The 25,591-nt window shown below is 53.6% G+C and overlaps 1 protein-coding gene across 1 annotated transcript in view; it reads left to right on the top strand.

Moving 5' to 3' along the window:
• The first annotated feature begins 5,844 nt into the window (after positions 1–5,844).
• Positions 5,845–25,591, top strand: part of LOC131278775 (disks large homolog 5-like) — a 91,080-nt gene continuing 71,333 nt past the window's right edge. The window contains 3 exon segments of the mRNA XM_058299237.2: positions 5,845–5,873; positions 13,947–14,102; positions 23,617–23,685. Of these exon segments, the coding sequence (XP_058155220.1) occupies positions 23,643–23,685 (43 nt within the window). The 5' untranslated portion in view covers positions 5,845–5,873; positions 13,947–14,102; positions 23,617–23,642.

Here is a 25,591-nt window from a genome sequence, read left to right as displayed (position 1 = left end):
GGTGGGGCGCACAGGGCTGGGTCACAGACCACCGGCATGCATGGAGATCTCACTGGGGTGAAGGTGAGGCACCTCCCCTCTAGGTCAGAGAAGAGAGAGAAGGTCACAGGAAGGTCATCCAACTTGGGAGCAGAGGCGGCAATTCCCTTGGCACGGTGGGCTGGGCTCAGGACACCTGCACCCATTGGTGGACCTTTCCCTGGGTGCTGGCCTCCAGCCTCCACTCCACTTGGCGACAAGTTTCGGCTGTCACCTCCTCTGCAGGGCCCCCCCCCACCCTCCCCAGGCCTGACCTCTGACCTTGGCCTCTCCCCATGTTCTGATTCCCCCTGGGGCCGCAGCGTTGCCTGGTTTGGGCCTTGGCGAGTGTCTGCTGAAGGAGGACCCCTCCCCACGGCCCTGGGCCACTGTGGGACATGAGGCTGGGGGCTGCAGGTGGCCCCTGAAGGCACAGGGTCTGCCCCACCCATTCTGCGGGTGTGGGCCATCAGCTCTCCGCAGGCATGGGGCCAGCTTGCCTTCACATATGGTAGACGGGAGCCCAGTCGATTGAGCCACATCCCCTTCCCTGACTTCATCTTAGTATAGGAGCTTCAAAAATCCCATTGGCAAATGAGTTCTGACCCACAGAACTGGGGATTAGGACTTGAACAGAGGGCACAGGTTTCAATCCCCAACGCTGCCTTTTTAAAAAGATTTATTTACCCCTGCCCCCCGGGGTGGCTCCCTCATCTGTCTGCTCATTGTCTGCTTGCTGTGTCTGCTCGTTGCTGTGTCTGCTCATTGCAGTGCCTTCCCATTATGGCATCTGCTGGTTGCGGCAGTTGTGGCATCTGCTGTTTGCAGCATCTGCTGGTTCCAGCGCTTGTGGCATCTGCTTGTCTTGAGGAGGCACCGTGAACTGAAGCTGGGGTCTCCCATGTGGGAGGTGGGCGCCCAATGGCCTGAGCCACATCTATGCCCCCCAGTGCTGCCTTTTAAAATCCAAGGACAGTTTTCATGGTGTCCTGTGGGGTCATGTGCAGTGAGGAAAGAGCTGAGGTGAATTGCTTCCCTTTATGGGTGTGTGAAGGAGAGGCGAGCCCGCTGGCATGTACATGGGCTGTGGTGGCAGGGACGTTAACTGTCCACCCAGAGCAGAGATGCAGAGTTGTGCCTCGTTTCGTCCCTCATTGGGTCTCTACCAAACACTACTTCATACTGGGGGATGGAGAGATAAATCCCTTGTCCTTGACAAGGTGACAGAGGACCACCTACCTAATCTGCAAGCCTGTCCCCATCTCCTTCCCGCCCAGTATTGGCAGCCAGCGCTGCCCCTCCTTCTCCCCTTCTCCGTCTTCTGCCTAGCCATTATCTAGACAGCCCACACTTTTCCCTTCCCCTCCCTTGCTCCTAACCCCTTAGCCAGCTTACTGTCCAGTAACCGCCTACTGTCCAGTAACCGCCTACTGTCCAGTAACCGTCTACGCAAGCAACAGCACCTGCCGGCACCAATCAAGTCCCTTTACGTATCCCTAGACCCTATAAAACCATGTCCCCTTCAACAATAAAGTAGACTTGTGCCTAGACCTTGTCTCCGTGGTGTTCTTGCTTGCACCGCGCATCCCCCGTGCCTGAGTGGAGAGAGCGAGGGCCCAACGGCTTCGTGCCGAACCCCCTCCTCTCCTTCGACCGCGAGGCAGCCCCCGTCCGGAGAGCCCACCCAGCCAACTGCACCGACCCTCCTGGAGGCCCGCCGCTGCCCGCACAGGCCCAGTGCCAAATGAGAATGCAGAGCTCCTTGCTCATAAATTAATGTGAGGACGGTGACAGCAGAGCCTGAAACCAAGCGCGGGGCCTCGTGAAGCGGCCCGTGGTCAGCAGGTGAGCACCGGCCTGGTGGAACTCAGAGCCCTAGGGGGATGTTCAGGCAGGGTGGCAGTGGGACAGGTAACTTCCAGGTAGGACAGTGTATTGGTTTCCCAGGCTCCCATAGCACAGTACACACACTGGGAGCTTAAAACAACAGGAGGGGGAAGCGGCTGTGGCTCAAGCAGTTGAGCTCCCGTTACCCATACGGAGGACCCAGGTTTGATCCCCGGGACCTCCTGGTCAAAACAAAGGAAAAAATGTGTCCCGGACCTGCACGGTGAGGTGCGGGCCCCTGCAACACCCCAAAAAGATGTGGACACACCCAGATAGGAATAAACAAAGCAACAACAGGAGGGAGCCAGTGAGGCTCAGTGGTTGAGCACCGGCTTCCTACATATGAGGTTCCGGGTTCAGTCCCCGGCTCCCGGTACCGCAAAAAAACAGTGACAACAAAAAACAACAGGAATTTTCAGAGTGGGTCTAGCTCAGTAGTTGAGTGCCTGCTTCACATGTATGGGGTGCCGGGTTCAAGCACCAGTACCTCCTAAAAAAGGTGAAACTAAGAAGAACCCCAGGAATGTATTCTGTCACGGTTCTGGAGGGTAGATGCCTGGAACCCAGGTGCGGGCACAGTCCTGCTCCCCCTGAAGGTCTGGGGGGCAGCCTTCCTTGCCTCCTCCAGCTCCCGGCAGCCCCGGCTGCTCCTGGCTTGGGGCAGCGCAGCTCCGATCTGCGCCTCGTCTTCACGTGCTTTTCTTCTCCGTGTCTCTGTGTGTCCTTCCCTCTTCATCTCAGGACACCAGTCACTGGGTTGAAGGCCCGTCCTAACTCTATCAGAGAAGACCCTATTTCCAAATGGGGTCGTGTTCTGAGGTTCCTGGCGGAGGTGAATTTTGGGGGGACACTGTGCAGCAGGGCCTGGGAGGTCCTCTTGGAGGAGTCCCGTTTAGGCTGGGCCTGGAGGGACGGCTCAGGTGTCGGTGGGGGTGATGTGGGAGCAAAGGCATCCGCTGGGAAGATGTGGGCGTGAGCAGGGAGTGATGAGCGGCCCACGGGCTGGCCTGAGGCCTGGGTGGTGGTAGGGGGCAGTGGGGGGCCCGGGCATCCTACATCCAAGAAGACCCTAGAATACCAGCGTCAAGGCAGGTTTAGTTCTGAAGCCACAGAGGACAACTCAGGGCTGCTGTGGGCTTGGCGACAGCTCATAGCTGGGTCCCTGGAGGTGGCCCTCGGTATCCCAGTGGCTTGAAGCGGGTCTGCCTTGAGACACTATTATCCACTCAGTCCTCTGTGAGTCACTGTAGAGGTGAACAGAGTGCAGAGAGGTATTACGTGCTTGCCCGTGGAGGCAAGGGGCAAAGTGGGGGTCCTAGAAGCCAGAGGCAAATTGGGAGGTGGCTGCAACAGTGGATGAGTGAGAGCTGTCCCCAGGATGGTGGCAGTAGAGAGGAAGCCGTGAGGGTGGAGGGGAGAGGAGGTGGGGCAGGCAGGCGTAGGCAGGCGATCAATCCGTCCCCTGGTGGAGTTCCTGCCAGCCGAGGTCAGCCTGCAGGTTGGCGCGTGGTCGTCCTCCCACGGCTCAGGTAAGTCAGCAGAGGTGGGGGCACCCCACTTTGAAAAGCCATTTGCTTTACCCCTCGGTAAATCCTGCCAGCTCTTCTCTTGTTCTTTTGAGCCCCAATCTGCCCCTTGTCCTCACGATCACCATGCAAAAACTAGTCTCTTGTTCTCCAATCTTTTTTTTAAAAAAATTATTTATTTCTCTCTCCCCACCCTCCCCCTGCCCACCCTTGTTGTCTGCTCTCTGTGTCCATTCACTGTATGCTCTTCTGTGTCTGCTTGCATTCTCTGTGTCACCAGGAATCCGTGCCTCGTTTTGTTGTGTCACCTTGCTGCATCAGCTCTCAGTGTGTGCGGCGCCACTCCTGGGCAGGCTGTGCTTTTTTTGTGTAGGGCAGCTCTCCTTGTGGGGTGCACTCCTTATGCAGGGGGCACCCCTGCATGGCAGGGCCATCCTTGCACGCATCAGCACTGCGCGTGGGCCAGCTCACCACACAGGCCAGGAGGCCCTGGGTTTGAATCCTGGACCTCCCAGGTGGTGGGCGGACACTCTATCAGTTGAGCCACATCTGCTTACCTCCCTCCAATCTTTTAGTTTTCTTCCTCTTGTAACTCTTGGTACTTCCTACCTTCCAAATTGGTTGTGGCTCTAGTGCTGTTGTGGTCCAGGAGCGGTTGTAGCAGCCGGCGTACGTGGGATCGACTTGCAGTGCATCTCAGCAGGTGCTGGTGGCTTTGGGGTCTTCCTTCACTTTGCAAGAAGGTCACCATCTCTGGCCCCCAGCCCCAACCCAGTCGAGCCCACTGAACCATGTCCCCACACATTGCCAAACGCCTCCTAGGGGTGCTACCTCCCCTCCCCCAAAACCCGCTCAGGTTCCTCAGGTCCTGGACTCCTGTGACAGCCACAGGTCCCACATGGAGAGGCCGGGGCAGAGATGGAGGGACCTGCCCAGCCCCCACCCAGCTGTCCAGAGGCCAGATCCCGTGGTGCCCCCACAGAGTCCCCCACAGCACCCCATCCCACCAGGCTGGTGACTGCTGGAACGTGGTGACTTGATCCCACCTTGCTAATTGTGGGGTCACAGTGAGCCCTTGCCACCACCCATCCATCAGGACCACGGTCCCCAACTGGACTCACTGGGGAAGCCACTGTTCTGGGCACTCACGGGAAACAAGTGGCCTTCGTGCTGAGTCAGAGCGTGGGGTGCGCCGTCCCCAGGTGGGACACAGCCAGGATCCACTGGGCGGCCGGAGGCCGGCCAGCCGGCTCTGTGCTGCGAGCCCCAGAACGGACCCTGTTTTTCTTGAAGACGTGGGGAGGGAGCACAGAGCTGCAGGGAAGGTTCCTGGTGATTTTACAGTGACTGGAATCAAGAGCCTTAATTGATACTTGGGCTGGGCCTGGGCCTGGGAGGGCAGCCCTGGGCGGGAGTCTTCACGGCCAGTTCTTCATCTTGACCCTTGAAATGCAAACAGAGGGCACCATCGTCTCAAAGGCAGCGGAGGCTTTTGGAGACTGGGATGTTTCAGTTTAAGTTACTCTTTTTCAGTTAAATTGAGGGATCGCTCCTTAACTGCCCCCACCCCTAGCAGCCCCAAACCCACTCCCAAAACACGTGACGTGTTGCACACACCATCCACCTCAAAGGAGCTCCATAATCGACGTGGTTTGATTAGGTTTAATGCGTAAAGCTAGAGAGGAGTATGTATTATAACAGGGGTTGGGACAGTCTCTCAGAGGCCCTTGCCTCGGATTTCCATTTGCTCGACGTGCGGTGACTGTGTTAAGGCAGATTTGGGCGCGTACCTGTCTATCTTTTGAGACCATTTTAAGAGGCTTAAATGGATGACCTTAGAATGAAAAAGTGGCTGACCCTTAAAAGTGGTTCCAGAAGAATCAATGGCATTACCAAAAACGGTCCAAAAGCTCTGCCTGATGAAATAGTAATACTGTTTTTAGCCACCATCGTCTCTAACCCTATTCCTGTAGATTGCCTATCGGACTTCTGGTCATCAGTGTCTTATTGCCCTTCCTCTCACCTTGAAACAACTTTTATTTTTTTTTGCACTCACTTTCCCATCATTTCCCTCTCCCAGACCTCTCAGTCCCATGGAGGGAAGTCTCTCTACTACAGATGGGACTGGCCGGTGGGGCGCTGGGAGAGGAGGGCGCTGCTGACCCTCGCCCGGGAGCAGCCGAGCTGGCAGACTCCTACTGCATTTTCCTGCCTGAAACCCATTTGGATCTCCCTGTGCTTCGTGTTTGCTTTGCTCTCTGGTGCCCACCTCACCCTCCTCTCTCCTCTTTGATGCTGTCACTGAAGACTGAGAAGCTTGGAAAGTGCAAGAACAGTTCGTAGACTCAGAATGTTTGCCCCAGAGGAAAACTTGCATGTTTGCACAAAGCCACGCCTGATGGTTTCCATTTAAGTGAGGAAGCAGGCCGCCGGCAGGCTGTGGTAAGTAGGAAAGTTGGGGCTCTGTCGGGCTGGACGCCGATGGTCTGTCTACCACCAGATCTGGATTTTTCAGATGAAAGTGGCCAGTCGGCCATGGGTGGCTGCCTCCACTGCTGCTGCTGTTTCAAGCACTTTGGAGCCTGCCGGTCTGCCCCTCAGGTCTCCTCTTTGCTTTTCTGAAATGTCCTTGTAAAAATAGATATTTTCTGGAGATGGCTTGGCTGGGCTCACTGGCTGTGTCAGTCTTTCTTCTGCCCCATGAGCTCCTTATCTCATCTTTGCTGATGGTACACTGGCAAGGGCTGCCTGTATTTTTTTTCCCTCTGTTTTCTTCTGAAGATTCTTTTAAAAGATATCCCTTTTAATCATTTACTTGCCTATGGGAAGGAGATTCTATAGAATCCCATAATCTTGTTAACTTTTTCTTAAATTTTTATTGCCAGAGCAATGCAATGTTCATTTAAAAAAGAGAAGACAGAAAAATATTCCAGAAATATACATGGTAGAAAGCCTGGGGTTCCTTCAGTTATTTGCCGGGGGTTCCAGAATGGGGAAGGCAGAGCAGTCTACGTGCTGTGGGCAGGAGGTGCCGTTGAGGATGGCGGGGAGGAGGCGTTAGGCCTTAGTGGCATTTAAGGGTGCTGGGCTCTGGAGGTGGATACATCTTGTTTCAAGTCTACCTGAAGGTCTCTGAACCTCAGGTTTGTGTCTGTAAAAAGGGTACTCTCAATATTTCCTGTGCCGGAGTGCTGGGAGTTTTAAGTAAGTTAATGATTTTCATGGCTAGAGTCTCCTGCTCTCACTGTGGGCAAAGTCTGGATTGGTTTTCATCGGATACAGGGCCCGAGTTGTGGCATGGGTGGCCTCTGAGGGTGGTCTTGGGGGACCCAGGGGCAGTGTAGGGTTTTAGGAGGCCCTGAGGTCATGGGTAGCTGTGGGGCATGTGCAGCCAGGACGGGGACTCCCAAACTGGGCGGCCCATCAGCATCGCCTGGAGAGCACCTTCAGAAGCCGGATTCCCGGGCTGCACTCCTGGATGTGCTGATTCTTGGATGTAGGAAAGGGCCCCGGACTTGGCATTTTCAAAGAGCAGTTGGATGATTCTGATGAGGGGCCAGGTTTGGGGGCTGATGGCCAGAAGCCAAACTGACTGACTGTCCCTCCCCCTCGAGTCCCACAGCAGGCAGAGAAAGCTTAGTGAGGACGCCCTCGGGCTGCTTTGGGCCACGCTGCACAGCTGCTTTAACTGCAGGTGCTGGCGTCTTCTGCCTTCAGCCCCTTCCGGCAGAATTGTAGGTTGGCTTGTGGACTGGGAGTTCTTGGTGCTGTCACCACCTTTGCTGTGTGACCTAGCTTAAGTTGTCCTCCTCTGGACATCTGTGAAATGTCAGGGATATGGACCTCCTTAAGCTCTAAGGAGGCTGAAGTTTAAAAGAAAGCCTGGGGAGGCAGACTTGGCCCAGTGGATGGGGCATCTGCCTACCACATGGGAGGTCTGGCCTCCTTGACCCATGTGGAGCTGGCCCATGTGCAGTGCTGATGCACACAAGGAGTGCCCTGCCATGCAGGGGTGTCCCCCACATAGGGGAGCCCCATGTGCAGGGAGTGCACCCCATAGGGAGAGCCGCCCAGTGCGACAGAAAGTGCAGCCTGCCCAGGAATGGCGTCACACACAAGGGAGAGCTGACTCAGCAAGATGATGCAACAAAAAGAGACAGATTCCGGGTGCTGCTGATAAGGATAGAAGCAGTCACAGAAGAGCACACAGTGAATGGACACAGAGAGCAGACAACTGGGGATGGGAGTGGCAGGGAGAAATGAATAAAAAATAAATCTTTAAAAAAAAAAAAAGAAAGCCTGGATCCAAACTTCCTCTGCACTCCTTACTGAGCTGGTGCAGTAGCTAGAGAGAGCAAGCACAGTGATCCAGCAGTGAGCCAGGCAGGGCATCTGCACTCGGTATAGTGGGGGGGGTGGGGAAAAAGGAAGCTCACATCTTTGGGGTTGGTGCATTTTGCTGTCATTTGGTGTACTCCTTGGTTTTGGGGGGATAAGAAATTTTGGTTTATGCCCTATGCACAAAATAGTGAAATATTTTCTCTTTTTACTCAAATCAACGTTTTCTCTTGAGGGAGGCCAGTGTGAAGGATAACCCACATCCTTTTGTACATGTGAAACACTTCTCTGATCTCCTCCCCCATTTCCTGTGGTTGACTTGTGGCAATTGAGAGACTGCAGTGCGTGCCCAGATTTTGCCTTGGGGAGGGGCTCCTCTCTGCAGCTCAGACAAGAGTGATAGTGGGTCTGTTTTCTGAGCATTGGAGTGAATATAAAATTGCAGTCAAGTTGAAGGTAAATGTGAGTGCTTGGACTCACGGAAATGTAGCTGTAAACCGGAACACGACAGAGAGCTTTGTTCCTGGATTTGACCGAGGAGAATACTCGTGGTGGTTCATCTTTCTTTGGTGCGGGGAGGACCCGGCCAGCAGGTTACCCGCATGAACACTGCCTCATTGAGTGGGCTGGTGCCATGGGTCTGCAGGCCAGAGTCCACTCTAGGAACTCCTCAGCCCTGCTTTTGGTGTACATTTCATATGGAAGTGGGTTTCTGCATGTGCGTGTGTGCAGCTGTCCTTTTTGGAAAACGTGACAGATGCCCGTGGTTTCGGGAGCGGACCCTCTCTAGTATCCTAAGACTCCTCTTGGGTTGGAAAGCCATCTGCCTTAGGCCTCCCGGAAAGACCCAGGGGCCTTAAAGAAAGACTAGATGGAGGAGGAGAATGGTCCTTTCAGTTTTCCCTGAAGGCTCTTCCAATCCCAGCCACTTCAAGAATGTTAGAGAAGCAGATTGGGTTTTGGAGTTTAATGCACGTCAGCAGTTGGTATTAGTAAGCCTGCTAAGAAGTAAGCCCTGTGAAGTGGAGCTCTGGGAGGCATATCTGCTCTTCGAACCCCCCGTGGTGGGCCCAGGAGCTTCCTCTTCTGGCCCAGAGCAGACCTCAGGAATGAATCCATCCACTGGGGGCCCCTTCCCCGCAGGGCCTCAGTGTGGCCTCCTGCTCTGTATTTACTGCTGCTGCCTGGCCCCCAAACGACCAAATCAAAGACTTGGTTTCCTTTCTTTTCACATCCACCCTCCACATTCCCCGTGGCAGGCCAGTGCCTCCTTCCCCCTGTGGAACACCGCTCCTGCCTCCCTGAGTGTCCAATTTGTGTCTCCTTTGTGTCTTTTCCAGAAAGCCTTCTTGCTTCTCCTGTCCTCATAGGTGATATTTCCCAGGTTCTGCCCTGTGTATGCCTAGAACCGCACTTCTCTCACGAGTGTTTCCTAAGTCCTGGAGCAGGCCCTTCCCTCCCTCCCCCTCCTCCATTCCTCCCCTCCCCTCCCACTTCTCCCCTCCACTCTCTTTATCCAAGGACTTCACGTGGTCAGGCCATGGCTCTGGGCTTGCCACTCACCCTGCAGGCTCCCTGGGATGACCCCCAAATAGGCTGTGCTGGCTGGGGACGCCCTCCCCGGCCCAGCCTCCAGTTCCTGCGTCAGCTGACCGCCCTCGTGGAGGCGTTCTTCAGCGCCTGCCACCTGGCGTGTCTCACACTCTCTCCTCTTGCCTAGGTAGCTCTTCCCTTTTGGGTGCCCTGCCCCTATGAAGTGGACGCCCCAACCAGAAACCCCAGCACCCTCCTGTACTCCCCACCCAGTGTCTCCGCAACCTCACTCCCCCACCTCTGCACAATCTCTTGTGCCTTCCCTCCTCAACTCCCCCGAGACCGGGGATTCAGGGGAGCTCTTGCCAGAACATCCCAACTGTTCCCCTGTTCCTGTGGAAGCAGAGAGCAGTCTTTTCAGCTCCTGGCTGCTGGAGGTCACCCCTGCTGGCTCCGTCCTGTGCTCAAAAGCCTCTGGCATTCTTGAATTCCAAGACTGAGGAGCTGGGGCACTGGCCTGTAGGAAGCAAATTCACCGTAGGATTGTGCAAAACTGGGTGGGGCTTGAGGTACCCTCAGGGCTCAAGGATTTGGAATGAGCAGTAGGTAACAGAGAGAGAGAGGATGTAAAACTCTTGTTTTTGTGTTTATTTTCCTTCTTGTTTGTGTGTGTGTTTTAAATATGAGTAGAGGAAATGAGGAGTAGCTTCTGGAAGCAAATTGGCTAATGGTGAAAGTAGAGGAGCAAAGGGACTGGAAAAGGCACACAGTGCCCTCTGGGAGAGGGTGATACTCGGGACACCTGCACATGTTAGCTGTAACATTCGTCAGGAGTTCCTTTCCAGTCACAAAGCACTGTGGCATCTGTTATCACATTTCCTGGGCACAACCCCCCTGAAATGCAGATAAAGACTGTTTAAATCCAATGGATGTGTCATGATGATGAGAGGGAGTGTTGCTGGGGGGGGGAGAGGTGGGGTGAGGGGGTGGGGTTGAATGGGACCTCACATGTATATTTTTAATGTAATATTATTACAAAGTCAATAAAATAAAAATTAAAAAAAAAAAAGACTGTTTAGCCTCCGTGGAGAGATGAGGAAACTGACGCTCATGTCCGTGGTCCCCGGATTGGTAGGTGGCTAAGCCAGGGAGAGCCCAGGTGCATCTGTCCCCTGGCCTGTCCTGTCACCACTGTACAGTTACTTTGTGCCTCCCCCACCTGGTGCAGGGGTCCTGAAATGTTCAAATTCAGCAGGAATACTGTGGTAGGGGAGGGATTTGCCAGGCCTTGCTGCTCCTGGGGGCCCAGGCTTGGAGGACTTTTCAAGGTGCCCCACAAAGTCTACGAGGAAGGTGGCAAGGAACCGAGCAGCCCATCGCTGGCGTTGCCGGTATTGGGATAAGAAGGGTTGCTGATGAAGACACGACCTTTCCTTTGTATCTCCCCCTCCTCCACCTTTGTGGACTGAAATCACCCATGAGTGACCTTTTGGCACCTCCTTGAATGAACCCTGACCTTTGACTGCACCTGGCGTGTCATGTCCTGCCCCCACCTTCCAGCTCAGGCCTTGGGACTTGAGCTGTTCCCAGGGTCTCCATTCCCTCCAGCTGCTCCCTGGCTTCCCCTGATCTGAGATGAATGGAAAGTGACCACTTGGAGGGGTGGTGTGGCATTAAGGAGACAGTGGGGAGAGTCACCTTTTGCAGTTTTTAAAATAAAATGTATTTAAGTATATCATTTATATATGAACACACATAAACCATAAATGCACAGTAGCATTTGTGAATTGACAAAACAAACATGCATGTCCTCATACAAGGCTCCTTTGCATCTCCTCACCCCCAGCACTTTGCATTGCTGTGAAACATTCGTTATAGACTGTGAAAGAGCATCGTCAAAATATTACTGCTAATATAGCCCCTATCTTACACTTGGTATATTTTCCCTCCATCCTAATCAATTATCAACACCCTGTATTAATATTATATTTGTTAATCATTCAGGAGAAAATGTTCTCATATTTGTCCTGTTAATCAAGGTCTGTCATCTACCACAGAATTCACTGTGTGATACAGTCCCATACTCTGTACAGTCCATTCAAAGTGCACACTCAGTGGCTCTCGTTTTCATCAGAACTGTGCTGTCATCACTTCAGTCAATTTTAGAACATTTTCATTACTCCAAAAGGAAAAATCTCATAGCCTCTTATCTCCCCCTATTGTGTCCCTTAGTATTGAAATATCTTGCCGTTGCTGCAAAATATTATAATATTACTGTTAACTATTGTCCACAAATTACATTAGTTGTAATTTTCCAGCATTTCACCATATTCTTAGCACTATATAAAAGAAGAGCATTTTTATATTTATGCTGTCAAACACAATCTTCATCTACCACTGAAATCACTGTTATACATGCCCTGGATTACTGTCTGGTTTCTATTCAATTGGCATTTACTTCCACATAGTACCCCTTTCAGCCCCAATCACATTTATAAATCAGCCGTGGTAGTTAAACTCTCTGTTAAGTGTTGCCATCAATTCTGTTCATTTTAATAATGCTGCATACATTAAGCATCAGCTCCCATTCTAAACCCATCTTCTGTTTCCTATAACCCATACTCTAGAGTTCACCTCTATGAGTTTACTCATTGTATTTAGTTCATGTTAGTGAGACCATGCAATATTGGTCCTTTTGTGTCTGGCTTATTTCACTCAACTTAACATCCTCTAGGTTCATGCATGTTGCCATATGCATCCCAACTTTGTTTCTTCCTACAGCTGAATAGTATTCCATTGTATGTATATACACATTTTGTTTATTCATTCACTGCTTGATGGACACTCAGTTTGTTTCCATATTTAAACAATTGTGAATAATGCTGCTCTGAACATAGGTGTACAAATGTCAGTTTGTGTCCTTGCTTTCAGTTCTTCTGAATATCCTCCTAGTAACAAGATTGCTGGATCATATGGCAGCTCTATATTCACCTTCTTGAGGTACCACCAAACCGTCTTCCACAGAGGCCTCTTGCACTTCTTTTGCCTTCTAGTCCAGGCACTGGTGTCATGAACAGGTTCTCGAAACCCCATTGGCCCATTCCATTGCCTGCTGCCTTCTAACCCAGAGATATTTCTCTAGCTTGTTTCAGAGATTGGACTGGTCTTTCCTGGGTGGCCCTGGAGAAGTTGATGGTGGGATGAGTGACAGGGTCAAGCAGTGGGGACCAAAGCCAGGACCAGAGGAGAAGGCTTGCGGCTGAGGATGTGCAGCAGGGAGTCAGAAACCCATTTCTCCTGCTTCTTCCTTCCTTCCCACTGTTGGAAAGGATAACCTTGGCTGCAGAGTTGAAAGATGGCCCCCAGGCCACTTCCTGGCAGCACCCCCCTTGTCAGTGATCCAGCAGTTGGTAGCTCTCAGGTGCTCTCCTGAGTGTCCTCATGGAGCAGGGGGATGGCTGCTCTCGTCCTGTGCTGTCCACTGGGGCAGGGGACTGGTGAGTTAGGATAGGGTCAGTGGATGGGTCATGTTTGAATCTGGACTCACTTACTAGCTTTGTGGCCATGGGGCAAGTTGTTTATTCCCCCTGAGCCTACATTTCACCATCTAGAAGATTTGCTGATAATAGTATGTGTCTGGTAGGATTCACTGAAATTATCCATATAAATAGTGCCTTTTCTGCAATAAGTACTCAGTGTTAGCAGCTACTAGGAGTTGGGAGTGTAACTTCAAGCCTTGAGCCATAACATGTAAGATGCCCAGTGTACCTTGTAGGCTCTCCCTAAAGAGGTCTCTGATTCACCTCCACCAGTCTCCTTGCTATGCAAATTCAGGAGATAGGTGGAGTGCAGGTACAGTTTGGGTCAGGAGTGAGTGGCTTATCTTTCGCACCTTCGCTATTAAGCAGCCTGGGCATAGCAGGTCACTCTAAGCATCAAGAGTACATGCTGTTGTGTTCAGTGTCTTTACTTGGACTTGTGACTTTCCTCCTACGCCACTGTCCACTCCTCCTCTGTCATCTTTGTTGGTTCCTCTTATCCCCCACCCTCAAATGTTGAGGCTTTGGTCCTTGGACCTCTCCTCTATCCTCCTCTATCCTCCTTAGGTGATCCCATCAACTCTTGTTGCCTTTTTCTTTCTTTTTTTCACTCTTTTTTTTTCAATTAAAGCAGTTATAGGTTTACAGAAGAATCATGCACAAAGTTCCAAGTTTCCATATAATCATGCCTGTCCCTCTCATTAATATTTTGCATGAGTGTGGTACCTTTGTTACAACTGGTAAATCAATATTATTACAATGCTACTGTTAATTATAGTCCATGGTTTACATTAGGGTTCACTCTTTGTGCTATACAGTTCTTTTATTTATTTATTTATTTATTTACTCTGTTAACATACACACAACCTAAATTCCCCATTTTAATCACTTTCATATACTAAGCGTATTCTGACATAATTCCCAGCTTATTTCTCTGATGCTCACCCCTCCCCTGAACTTCAGACTGGTCCATCCCAGGGCCTCCCTCGTGGCTCCGCTCGTGAGTCTGTAGACATCTCAGATGCAGCCTGGCCACACGCTAGCGCCTTGTTTTTGCCCCTCCTGCCTGTTCTCTGACAGGTTTCCCCATTTATTCCCCGTCCAGAATATCCCTGCCCACCAGCCACTTTGCTCCAGCTCACTCCTGCCAGCCTGGTCTGAGCACCAGTGTCGCTCTCCTGGATGCTGCAGTTGCTCCCTAACTGGTTTCCACCTGCCCGACCTGTGGACGGTGTTCAGCGCAGTGTCTGGTGATCTTAAGGTAATGTAAGGCAGACTGTGTCTGTCTTCCACTCAGGACCTTCCCAAGGTTTCCCATCTCATTTGGGATAAAACCCAGTATCCTCCCTGGGGTGGACAGGCCCTGCAGGAGCCAGCTTCTGCTGCCCCTCTCACTTCTGCACTCCACCCAGATCTACCGGCCTCCTTGCTGTTTCTGGAACTCATCAAGCACAGTCTTGCCCCAGACTTTGCACTTGCTTTCCCTCTGCCTGAAAGGACATTTCTCCAGCATTCTGCATTTTCTTTTTTCCCCTTAAGATTTATTTATTTATTTCTATACCCCGCCCCCCTTCATTGTTTTGTGCTTGCATTTGCTTTCTGTGTCCATTCGCTGTGTGTTCTTCTGTGTCTGCTTGTCTTCTCTTTAGATGGCACTGGGAACCGATCCAGGGACCTTCTGCAGTGAGAGAGAGGTGCTCTGTCTCTTGTGCCACCTCAGCTCCCTGGTCTGTGCATCTCTTACTGTCTCTTCTCTGTCTCTCTTTTTGTTGTGTCATCTTGCTGCACCAGCCCCCCACATGGGCCAGCACTCCACTCAGGCGAGCTCACCTTCACCGGGAGGACCTGGGACTCGAACCCTGGACCTTCTGTTTGATAGACGGAACCCAATCACTTTAGCCACATCTGCTTCCTACTCCGCATTTTCCTAAGGTCTCTGCTTAAATGTGGCTTTCTTAGAGCGGCTTCCCTGACCCTTGGACAAAACAGCCACCTCTCCTCCCTACAGCAGGCACCCTGCTGCATTTTTCTCCATAGCAATTATCACCTGATACAGTTTATATTTGTTGATTGGTTTACTTTGCTGACCACCCGCCTCCCGCCAACGTGAGCTCCATGAGGGCGGAGACTTTGTCCGTCTTGTTCTTTGCTGCATCCCGAGTACCTGGAATGGTGTTCAGTGAGCATCTGGTCAATACTCGGGGGCATCTGAGTCCCGGGGGCAGTGTCCTGTCCAGAGCACGGGCACTTCTTCTGGTGCCTCCGGCTCCTTGCCTGAGGCCACGTGCACATGGCTGTGAGGACTGGGTGAGAAAGCAGATGCAGGGCCTGGTGCGATGCCAAGCTCATGGTGGACACCCGTATTTGTTCTGATGGAATGGTGGAATTGGGAGCTCAAGAGGGGAGAAGGGGGATGGCTGGGAATTGGCCACGGCTGGCGGAATGGTGGCAGGGGTGCGGGGGCCCCCTTTCCCTAAAGGAGAAGAAAGCAGAGGCACAGGGCTGCACTCAGACATCGAGAGGCTGGTGTGCAGCGGGGGGGACACCCATTTGGAGGAGAGCCGTCAGGTCCTGGGGGTGGGGTAATAGGAGGCACCTCAGGGGCTCAAGCAGCTTGAGCCATAAAGCTGCCCCATGTTCTAGGGAAGGCTGGTGGTCATCTGCCAAGACTAGCTAGTAGCAGCTCACAGTCTACACCGCAGAGGCGAGGCTGTGCCCTGCCATACCTAGGTGGCCAGGAGAGCCAGGTTACCGGGGAGAGGCAGGCTTTATGGCCCTTTTGCCTCGTGCCCAATCTAAGGCTCTTCCTGTCTCTCCTTGTTGCGGCATAACTGAGTCCCCAGAGCCCACCGCTCTCCTTCCTTTTGTACAGATGAGGAAACAGCCAGAACGCTGAAGCACCTTGCCCCAGTTGCACAGCTGGAAGGTGGCGGGTTTGAGCTGGGCCATCTGGCCCCGGAGCCTGTGCCTGTGCCCGAGGTGGTTGGTGTGCTCTGTGGGGGACGCGGGGCGGTGCAGTGTGCGAGGGAGGCAGCTGCCTCTTCTGTGTCTTGCTGAGAAGGGGACATGGAGCACTGCTGGGGTGCTGGAGCTGGAGGGAGCCAGTGCTGTGCCTTTCCAGGAGCTGCTTCCTGCCCGCATGTCCTCTCATGCTCTCAGAGGTTTATTCCAGGGCAGAGGCAGTGGCTGCTCAGGCTCCCTGTGCCCTCTCGGTTTTGTCCTCATGCCGGGGACACTCGCTGTGTGGAGCAGGCAGAGAAGAGGGGAGCTTGCTGCTGCTGTTGCTGCAGATGCTGTGGCTGGTGCCTCTGTGCCCACCTCTGGGGTGCAGGTCAGGCTGGGCCGCATCCGTTGATCATGACCGTGTGCCCTGATGATCCTTGCATGGTGGTGGGGGCTCCTGGAGCTGGTCCCAGTCCATCCTCCACCCTCTGGGGTGTGCGCTGTGGCCCAGCTCCCCAGACCCTGCTGAGGGCCCTCCTGCTGGGCCTCCTGGGTGGCACACTGTCTCGTGGCTGGCCAGATGACAGCAGGAAGCAGGACTTGTGTTCAGTGATGGAGAGGCAGGATGGAGAGGTGTTCTCACCTCAGGCCCTGGGGCCAAGTTGAAGGTCTTGGAAACCTCCCCCCCCCTCACCCCCCTGCCCGGTTCCCTTCTCCCTCTCCTGCCTCCATCCCGAGGCTCTAAAAAGGAGAGGAACCAAGGAAGGTGACTTTCATCAGACATAGGCCTTTCCAAAAACCTCCAGGAACCTTTGCTTAGCTGACAAGGGAAAGCAAGCTTCCTGACTGCTATTTTTTTTCTTCCAAAATTCAAGACTTCCATCTTTCCTTCTTCATATGCCAGAAAAAAAAAGAAACAAAAGTTAGTGAGAGAAGGCCTTTATTTTAATAGTGTCAAATGATTACTTATGGCTGTGTATGCTTTGCTTTCCCTCTGTTTTCTTATTTTTGCCTTCTGAGCAGGTAAGGGGGCAAAATTGACAGCTGAGAGTTTCTCAGAATCTGCTCGTTCAGCCTGTTACTTTATAGGTGGTCCCCAGAGTTGTGGGAGAAGGGTTTAAACTATGAGCTTGGAGCCCAGCAGGCGTGCTTCCTGGTCGTGCTGCCCCCTGCAGATTTTCTGTGCACGCTCTCAGCTTTAACTCTCCGGTTACCTGGGAAATGGATACTCCCATTCACCCTTGAAAGACAGACTGCTGTCCTTACAATGACTCGAAAAGGGGGAAATGAGCATCATTACTCGGGTACGTCAGCAGTTTGATTATTTTTTCTTTAAAGATTTATTTTATTTATTTATTTCTCTACCCACCCCCTAACCTCCAGTGGTTTCTACGTCGCTGTCTGCTCTCTGTGTCTGTTCGTTGAGTGCTCGTGTTCTTTTTAGGAGGCACCAGGAAATGAACCCGGGACCTCCCTTGTGGGAGGGAGGTGCCCAATTGGTTGAACCACATCTTCTCCCTGAATATTCTTGTTTAAAACTTTGTCAAGGACACTGCAGCTGCATCTCAGCTGGGGAAAACCAATTTTAGGTCTTTAACTTATGAACCTGATACTTTGAAAGGTGCCCGGTTGGGTGAATCTTTGTCTGACCCAGAGGTAGCCAGGGTCCTCTGTTACCCACTTCTTCGGGGCATGTCAGGAGAACAGTGTTTCCCCCCCACCCAAGGTGGGCACGTGCATGTGCAGTGCAGCCGCTCGCGGGGCCTCAGTCCCCCATCCCTCGGTCCCCCATCCCTCGGTCACCTCTCCTGGAATGCTGGGGGCTGGCAGCCTTCAAGTCTGGGTCTCGGGGCCCGCAGCCTTGACTGAGCTGTTACAGTGCGGGAGTCTGAGGCCCCCAGGGGAGCCGCAGGGCCCTGGGCACAGGCCTGCAGGGAGGCTTCTTAGCAGCTGAAGGCGCCCTCCCAGCACCTCGGGGACCTCGGAAGCAGAAAGGGGGCTCTGTACCGGGTGATGAGCGGACAGCTCCCCCTCCCACCGCCTTATCTCTGCAGCACTGAGTTGAGTGATTCTCCAGGGAGGGCTGACCCCCCTCCCCTTTTCAGTCTCATTTCTTGCTCAGCTCAGAATGCCTTAGAGGGGGGAGGAGGGCGGGGAGGCAACAAGGACCCCCGCCCCTGGAGCATCTATTCTGGGCGGCCCTGGGCCTGGAGGCTTCTCACTTGCACAGGGTGCAGGTTCTGCTGCTTGTCTGGCTTCAAGCTGATCTGGCTTCTCTTGTACTTATCCAAGTCCACCAGCCCCCAGGGACCACTCACTCCAGACCCCTTCCTCCAGGAAGTCCTCCCTGACTGCATTTGCATTTCTAGAGCCAGGCAGAAGTACTGTATACAGGGGCTAAGAGCACAGGCACTGGGGCCAGATTGCCTGGCTTTGTTTCCTTGTTGTCCCCTTATTAGCTGTACCATGACCCTTATTAAGCAAGTGGCTCCATTTTTCTAACCCTTAGTTTCCCCCTTTGTAAAATGATGATCATGATAACCACAGGATTGTTAGGGGAATGAAATGAGACAGTGCATGTGACGTGCTCAGCTCAGTCCTGGCACTTAGTGGTCTCCTTTGAAGATAAAAACAGGAGCATACCCTTGGACTGCTGTCCATGCCAGCTGCTGTGTCAGGCGCCTTTTATTTATTAACTCAGATGACCTCACAACATCTCCATGAGGTAAGTCCTGCTATGATCCCATTTTACAGATAAGCAAATGGTGGGCACAGAGAGGCTAAGTCACTTTACCTAAGGGCACACAGCTGGTAAATGGCAGAGTTGAGAGGTGACCTCAGGCAGGCTGGCTCTGGCATCCATGTTCTCATCACGGCAGTGTGCTGCCTCGGTTTACGGACCCAGAGAGGGGCAGGGATTTCTGTAGAGTCTCACAGCAGGCGAGTAGCCCCCAAGGCTTCTGGGCCCCGGGCTTGTCTTCTACTGAAACCTAGCCCGGTGCCTCTCAGGGCTCAGGGCGTGTGTCGGGATCCTGACCGACACCCATGAGTGTGGGGTGGTGGGTCCCTCAGGGTGTGATCTGGAGGTGGGCAAAGGGGGGGCCTGGGAGTGCACGGGCAGCACCCCCTGCTCTGCCTTCAGGGAGCCCAGAGCCCCCGGGAGCACCGCTTCCCCTGTCCCGAGGTGCTGGGGAGGGGGACGGAGTGGGCGGGGTCCCGCGGCCAGTGAGCCTTTCCTTGGAAGGCTGGGAAGGCAGAACGGGAAGAGCTCCGCCTGGTGTTCAAGGCTGAGGCGGACGAGTCCCGGGTGAAGGGCTTCATTGCCGGGTGGAAGAAGAGTGTGTCGTGGTCATCGTGGTGTGTCGTCCGTCACCCCCCACCTTTGCAAGCTGCAGGTGAATGAAGGGTTGCATAGAGGGCACCCCCAACTCTCTTGGGCCCTGCAGGCTCGGGCCCTAGGGCTGGGGTGTTCTCTTTTTTCGCTCGGATGATTTTACTGGAAGTGCTTTTGAAGTGGTCCCTGTGACCTGAGGGCCTGAGTCACAGAGTAAACAGAATTCGCAGAGGCCAGGCCGGGCCTTGGGAAGGATGCAGACACTGCCCAGGGGCCAGGCCTGTAGTCCTGGGGGTCCCCAGACCCAGTCGGCCTCCCCCCCAGGGCTCTGCCACCACTCGCACTGGCACCCCATCTGCCCATCTCCTGCAAGTGCGAGGGCCCCTGTCCAGACCACATCTCCTGGGAGCCTGTTAGAAGTGCAGACCCTCAGGCCCCACCCCCATTGGAGTGGGAAACTGTCCTTTGACGAGGTCCCGGGATAAGTCCTCTGATGGCAAACTTGCAGATCTATCACTCTGACCCACTGAAGCGTGGCCTCAGCCTTTTCTTTTCTGGAAATGCTTCCAGATCGCTCTCATCCTACTGATTTCTCTGGGTCCCCTGGGGACTTCTGCACAGGCTTGGGCTTGGGGCGCTGCAGGAGCCTCTGAGCCTCCTGAACCCGTCCGGGCTCTGTGGGGGGGTGGGGGACGGGAGGGGGCTGCTTCTGCTTCCTGGTTAGCCCGGGCCTCTCCGTGCGCTGGGGAGTGCTCATCATCTCCCGTTTCTCCCTGCGGCCCACGTCTGGAGCTGCCTCAGGTTATAGGGTGGGTTGGGGTGGAGACTGGACTGGGCAGTGGCGGACCCTGAGGGCCACTGGGCAGGGAAGCGTGGGAGTGGACGGGACTCGCATCGGCCTCCGGATTTGATTGTGAAATTCCCAGGACACCAGCCTGGAAGGACGCGGCGTGACTCCAGGAGGGTCTGTCTTTGCCTGTTCCCGACAGCCCTGACCACACAGGCTTTTAAGACAACAATAGGGGCAGAGACAAGGTGTGACCAAGACAACAGCGTCTTCGGGCTCCCCCCACCCTCATGACGTCCGAGGCGCTGAGAACATTGTAAAATCTGGGCTCTTTCCAATTACAATCGCTCCTGCCCCCCGCCCCCGGCTCCTAGGAGCCCTGCCAGCTGACTTGGGGGGGGAGGTGATGCCCAGAGATGCAGAGAGATGTCACCCTTCCCCGGGTCAGGACTGGGGTACCGGGCAGAGGGACAGAACATGTCGGGGTTGGCCGGGGGACTCCCCCCGCCAAGGGAGGCGGCATCTGCCATGTTAATTAACAGTGGAATGCACCATGGGGGGGTGAACAGGAGGGCACCTTAGTGGAAGGTGGGGCGCTGTTGATGCCAACCTTGAAAATGAGTGGAGAGCAGGCCGCAGCGTCACAAGGAGGATTGGGCATAGCAGAGGCCTCCGAGCAGAATGTTTGCGCCCATCTGTGCCGGCTTTTCTTAGGAGGCGTTTTACCGAAAAAAAAAAAAAAAAAAAAGCCACCCAGCTAGCCTCCCTTACTCCCATTAAAAGAAAAAACTGGGGAGCAGATGTGGCTCAGTGGTTGAGTGCCTGCTTCCCATGCAGGAGTTCCAAGGTTCAATCCCCAGTACTGCTTAAGAAATAAAAATTTAAAAATGGCGATTGAGTTTAGGAGATAGACCTTGCATTGGGTTCTTGATCTTGAAAGATACCAGTGGATTTGCCTAACATGAAATTTGACTTGGTTTCACAGATCTGTAAGCAACAATTAATATTTATGGAATGGGAAGAGAGAGACTTTGGAAAACATCATGTTGCGCATTGTTTTGCTGAGACCAAAATGTGGAGGTGTGAATGGACAGGAAAGCTGTAGCGGGTGGGTTGACTTTAAATGTGGGAGGCTGAGCCTTGAATACGGTTTTGTTTTGTTTTTTGAGGTCCTGGGGCTAGGGACTGAACCCAGGACCTCGTCTGTGGGAAGAGGGTGCTCAGCCACCGAGCCACATCCCATCCCCTGAGTTGGTTCTTTGTTTGCTTGCTGTTTTTAGGAGGCACTGGAAGCAAACCCGGGACCTCCCATGTGGGAAGCAGGTGCTCGGCTGCTCGAGCCACGTCGGCTCCCCTCATTCAGTTTTCAGTGAGATCGTAGAAGTTCGGGATGGATCAGGGTTTTCTGGGTCCATCTCCCTTTGGAGCTGGACACATCCTGGGTGATAAGCACAAGCCCAGTGAGCGCCGGGCCTGCTGCGAACATGGGTGCCTGAGGGGATTTCACCCCAAGAAACTGGAGGCCCCTGGAGCAGGAAGCGTGTCGGTGCGTGTCCCAGCTTGTGGAGAGCTGCAGCTTCCTCCAGCATCAACCTCTGTTCCCAGTTCTGTTGCTGAAGGCCATATAGGATGCATTTAATCCCTTCAGACAGTCCTGTTTGGATTAGAACACCTCCCTGTTCCCTTCCACCCAGTCTAAACACCCTCAGGTTCTTCAGAGCTTAAACCCAGAAAGTGTGCTAAAGAGGCTGCCCGTCATTCCTGGCCACTGTCCTTGTTCTCCCCATTGCCCAAATCCTTCTTTTTCCTTGCTTTCTCTTTTTCCCTCCCCTTTCGTCTCTTTTTCTGATGGGCACACGTGCCCGCTCACCTGCACACCTTTATGTTCAGGTGCCCCTCCCACTCGGCTTACACGTGTGGTCTTTCCATTCCCCCCTTGGGGTCTCCTGCCCCCCTGTACAAGTCTTTGAGTCCCCCTGGCTATTTCTGCCCCATCTCCTCAGCATCTTCCTCCCCTTCTGAGGATGTCCAGGTGTAGGGTGGCTAGTCCAGAGTGGAGGTGGAAGAGAACCCCTTAAATCTGGCCTCCACGTTTCTGTTCCTGAGCCCAAGAATTTATTCCTTCTTGGCAGCTTTTTGTTACCAATACCCTAAGGCTTGTTCAAAGACTCCACTGCAAAAAGCCACCTCTGGCTTGCCCTCCCAGTGCCATGGTGCACAACTCTTCACTGCATAGTTCTTTTGATTCCAAGTATAAAACACTGCATTCCTCTCATCAGCCTATTTTATTTGATCCATAATCTCTGCATGTTGTGCTCCACCCCCAACTCCCAGTTAAGAATTGGAGTTGATTTTCCCTCCCTCTTAATTTTCTGTCACTGGCAGTCTTTTTTTTTTAAGATGTATTTTTATTTATTTCTCTCCCCCTCCCCCCCCAATCTGCTCTCTGTGTCCATTCACTGTGTGTTCTTCTGTGTCTCTTTTGTTGTGTCATCTTGTTGCATCAGCTCTCCGTGTGCGTGGCACCAGTTCTGGGCAGGCTGCGCTTTTCTCATGTGGGGTGGCTCTCCTTGCAGGGTGCACTCCTTGTGTGTGGGGCTCCCCTATGGCATGGCACTCCTTGTGCACATCAGCACTGTGCATGGGCCAGCTCACCACACAGGTCAGGAGGCCCTGGGTTTGAACCCTGGACCTCCCATATGGTAGGCGGACGCTCTATCAGTTGAGCGAAATCTGCTTCCCACATTTGTAGTCTTGATAAGCAAAGCACACCATTTGTTTCTAAAATCATTAATAATTAGAGTCCCAGAAAACTGAAGTGACTTGCTGGGCCTGACTTAGCTTCTTTAGGTAGACTTGAGTTGTGGGTTCAGAAATGGGGATTCCAGATCCAAGGTTTGTTTTTCCCCCAGATGCCAGGAGGACAACATCTTGGCTTTGAAAATATCTGAATTCAAATTAATTGTGTCCAAAGATCAGGAGTTAACATTGTCAACCAAGACTTAAAAAAAGGAAAAAGGAAAGCCTGTGTTACTCCCTGGCTTTGGTGATGGTGTAATTGCTCATAAGTTTATGAGTAATGTTTAATCAGGAAGAAGACACTGACTAAATTATTAAGGACAGCTAGGACATAGCAGAACAAATAGTTCGGTTGATGCTTAATTGATGCCCTGCTGCCTCTGCCAGAATCACGTTGATAACAATCTGCAGGAAATCCCTGGGGCCTGTTGTACCCTGGCTAAGCCTTTCCCCAGATGTCCCAGCAGGAAGCCAGTGCAGTGACTCCCAGTTGCCACTCTGCCCCTTGAGCTGCTCCCCTGAGCCAGAATGTTGCAGAGAGGTGCAGTGGAGGGCTAGGTGGACTGCCCCTTCTCTGCCCGGCTCTTTATTTTTATTTTCTTTTAAGATTTATTTTACTTATATATTTCTCCCCACCCCCCAACCCCATCATTTGCACTTGTTGTCTGCTCTGTGTCTTCTTTAGGAGGCACTGGGAACCGAACCCGGGACTTCCCATGTGGTAGGCGGGCACCCAGCCTCTTGAGCCACACCCGCTTCCCCCTGCCTGGCTCTTGGTTCCTGAGTTCTAGTCCTGGCGTTGGTCGTCATGGCCTGGTGTTGACTGAGGCCCAGTTGGTCTGGCAGTTCTGTCTGGGTGAGGCGAGCAGCTCCTCCGGGGCTGGTAACCATCTGTCTTCCTTCTGCCCTCAGGCTCCACCTACAGCATCCTGTCCATCATGCCTTCGGACTCGGAGAGCAGCAGCTCCCTCAGCAGTGTGGGTGAGTACCCCGCCGGGAGGTGGCCAGGCGGGTGGGGTCTGGGTGTGGGCTAGAGCCCCCGGCTCCTGGGCTGGATTCTGGCCCTCACTTGTCACATCCCTCAGGACTATCCTCTCCCATCATTTCCATTCTCTTCCTCCTATCAGCACTTAGTCCTCTTTTTTTTTTAATCTTTTCTTTTTTAAAGATACATAGATCACACAAATGTTAAATTAAAAAATGTAAGAGGTTCCCATATTACCCCCCCCACTCCTCCCACATCAGAACCTCTCCCATCAGCACGGCACCTTCTCTGCACTTGATTACATTTTGGAGCCCTGCTACACTGCATGGACTTCAGTGTACATTGCAGTTCACACACTCCCAGTCCTCCCAGTGGTTATGGCAGGATATTTAATGCCCTGCATCTGTCCCTGCCATATCATGGAGAAGGGCAGGACTCTGGTTCAGGTGTTAGAAAGGAAGGGGGTGCAGGGGGAGGCACGTGTGTTGCCATTACCCCCCCCACCCCTTCTGTGGTCACTCCTCGGGCTGAAGTGTGATTTGCTGGCCTGGCGGGGGAGCAGCTGCGGCAGGCCAAGCCGCTGCCCCCATAATAGGGTGGCTGGTCGGACTCACCGCCACCCCTGAAGGGAGCTCGGCATGGGCGCAGAGTGCCCTCGGGTCTCCCCTTCTCGGCAGCCATGCTTCCGCAGCCGCCCCTCTTCCCGGATGGCGCCACACGATGCCTGTGGGGCGGCACTTTTCTTCTTCTTTCTCCCTGCGCAGGCGCAGGGCGGAAAATTCTAGTCTGCCTTTTTCCCCTCCCTCGACAGCAGCAACAGCCAGGCGTGGGTGGAAAAATCTAGCCCGCCCTTTTCCCCTCCCCCGACAGCAGCAACAGCCAGGCCTGGGCGGAAAAATCCAGTCTGCCCTCCACCCCAGCAACAGCAGCCACTAATCCCTAAACCCTGCCACTTCCCCCAGCAACAGCGACAACTAATCCCTAACTACCACCCCTCCCCCATCTAGTACCGCCCACTGACTTTTAGCCGGCGACCAATCAGAACAGGGCATGGCTTCGACCAATCAGCCTTCCCCAGCCCCTATAAAACTGTTGCCTCTCCCTCAATAAAGTTGGACTTGCGTGTTTACCATGTCTCCGCGGTGGTTCTTCTGCCGTGCGCCCTCCAGTCTTGAGAGCCCCCGACAAGAGCCTGGCCTCCCTTGTCCCCAGTTCATCGCCTGCTTCTCCGGGCGACCCTTTCGTCGCCTGCTTCTCCGGGCGACCCCTTCGTCGCCTGCTTCTCCGGGCGACCCCTTCGTCGCCGGCTTCGCCGGGCGACCCCGTCAGCCGAACCGCGCAACCCCTTGTGAGACCGATCCCTCGTCTGCTGCCGGACCGACCCCTCGTCCCAAGTGGGACCGACCCCTCGTCCCAAGCGGGACCGACCCCTCGTCCAGAGCTGGACCGACCCCTCGTCCGCAGCCAGACCCCACCTCTACCGACCGAGCAAGCCGCCGCAGTTGGCGCCCAACGTGGGGCAAAGCAACCCCACCACAGCACAACGTGGGGCAAGGCAACTCCACCACAGCCTCACTCCATAACCTGGCGGCCCCCCCCTCCTCTCTTCTCACCTTGGGACTTCTCTCGTGCAACATTGCTGCTACCTGAGCCTTGGCTACCTCATATGATCCACGGCGGTCTGGGAGAATCGCTGGATGGCTTTCTCCTTCCATGTCGGGGGCTTATACCGACCCGCTATGATTAAGAGGAGCCTTGGATTTCTCGGGAGCGTGCGCTTGCACGTCTGAAGTAATCCTACCACAGCCCTACCCCCTCCTCTCTTCTCACCTTGGGACTTCTCTCGTGCAACATTGCTGCTACCTGAGCCTTGGCTACCTCATATGATCCACGGCGGTCTGA

Source organism: Dasypus novemcinctus, chromosome 6, assembly GCF_030445035.2.
Source record: "Dasypus novemcinctus isolate mDasNov1 chromosome 6, mDasNov1.1.hap2, whole genome shotgun sequence".
Classification (NCBI taxonomy): domain Eukaryota; kingdom Metazoa; phylum Chordata; class Mammalia; order Cingulata; family Dasypodidae; genus Dasypus; species Dasypus novemcinctus.
This window is presented reverse-complemented; position numbering and strand designations above follow the sequence as displayed.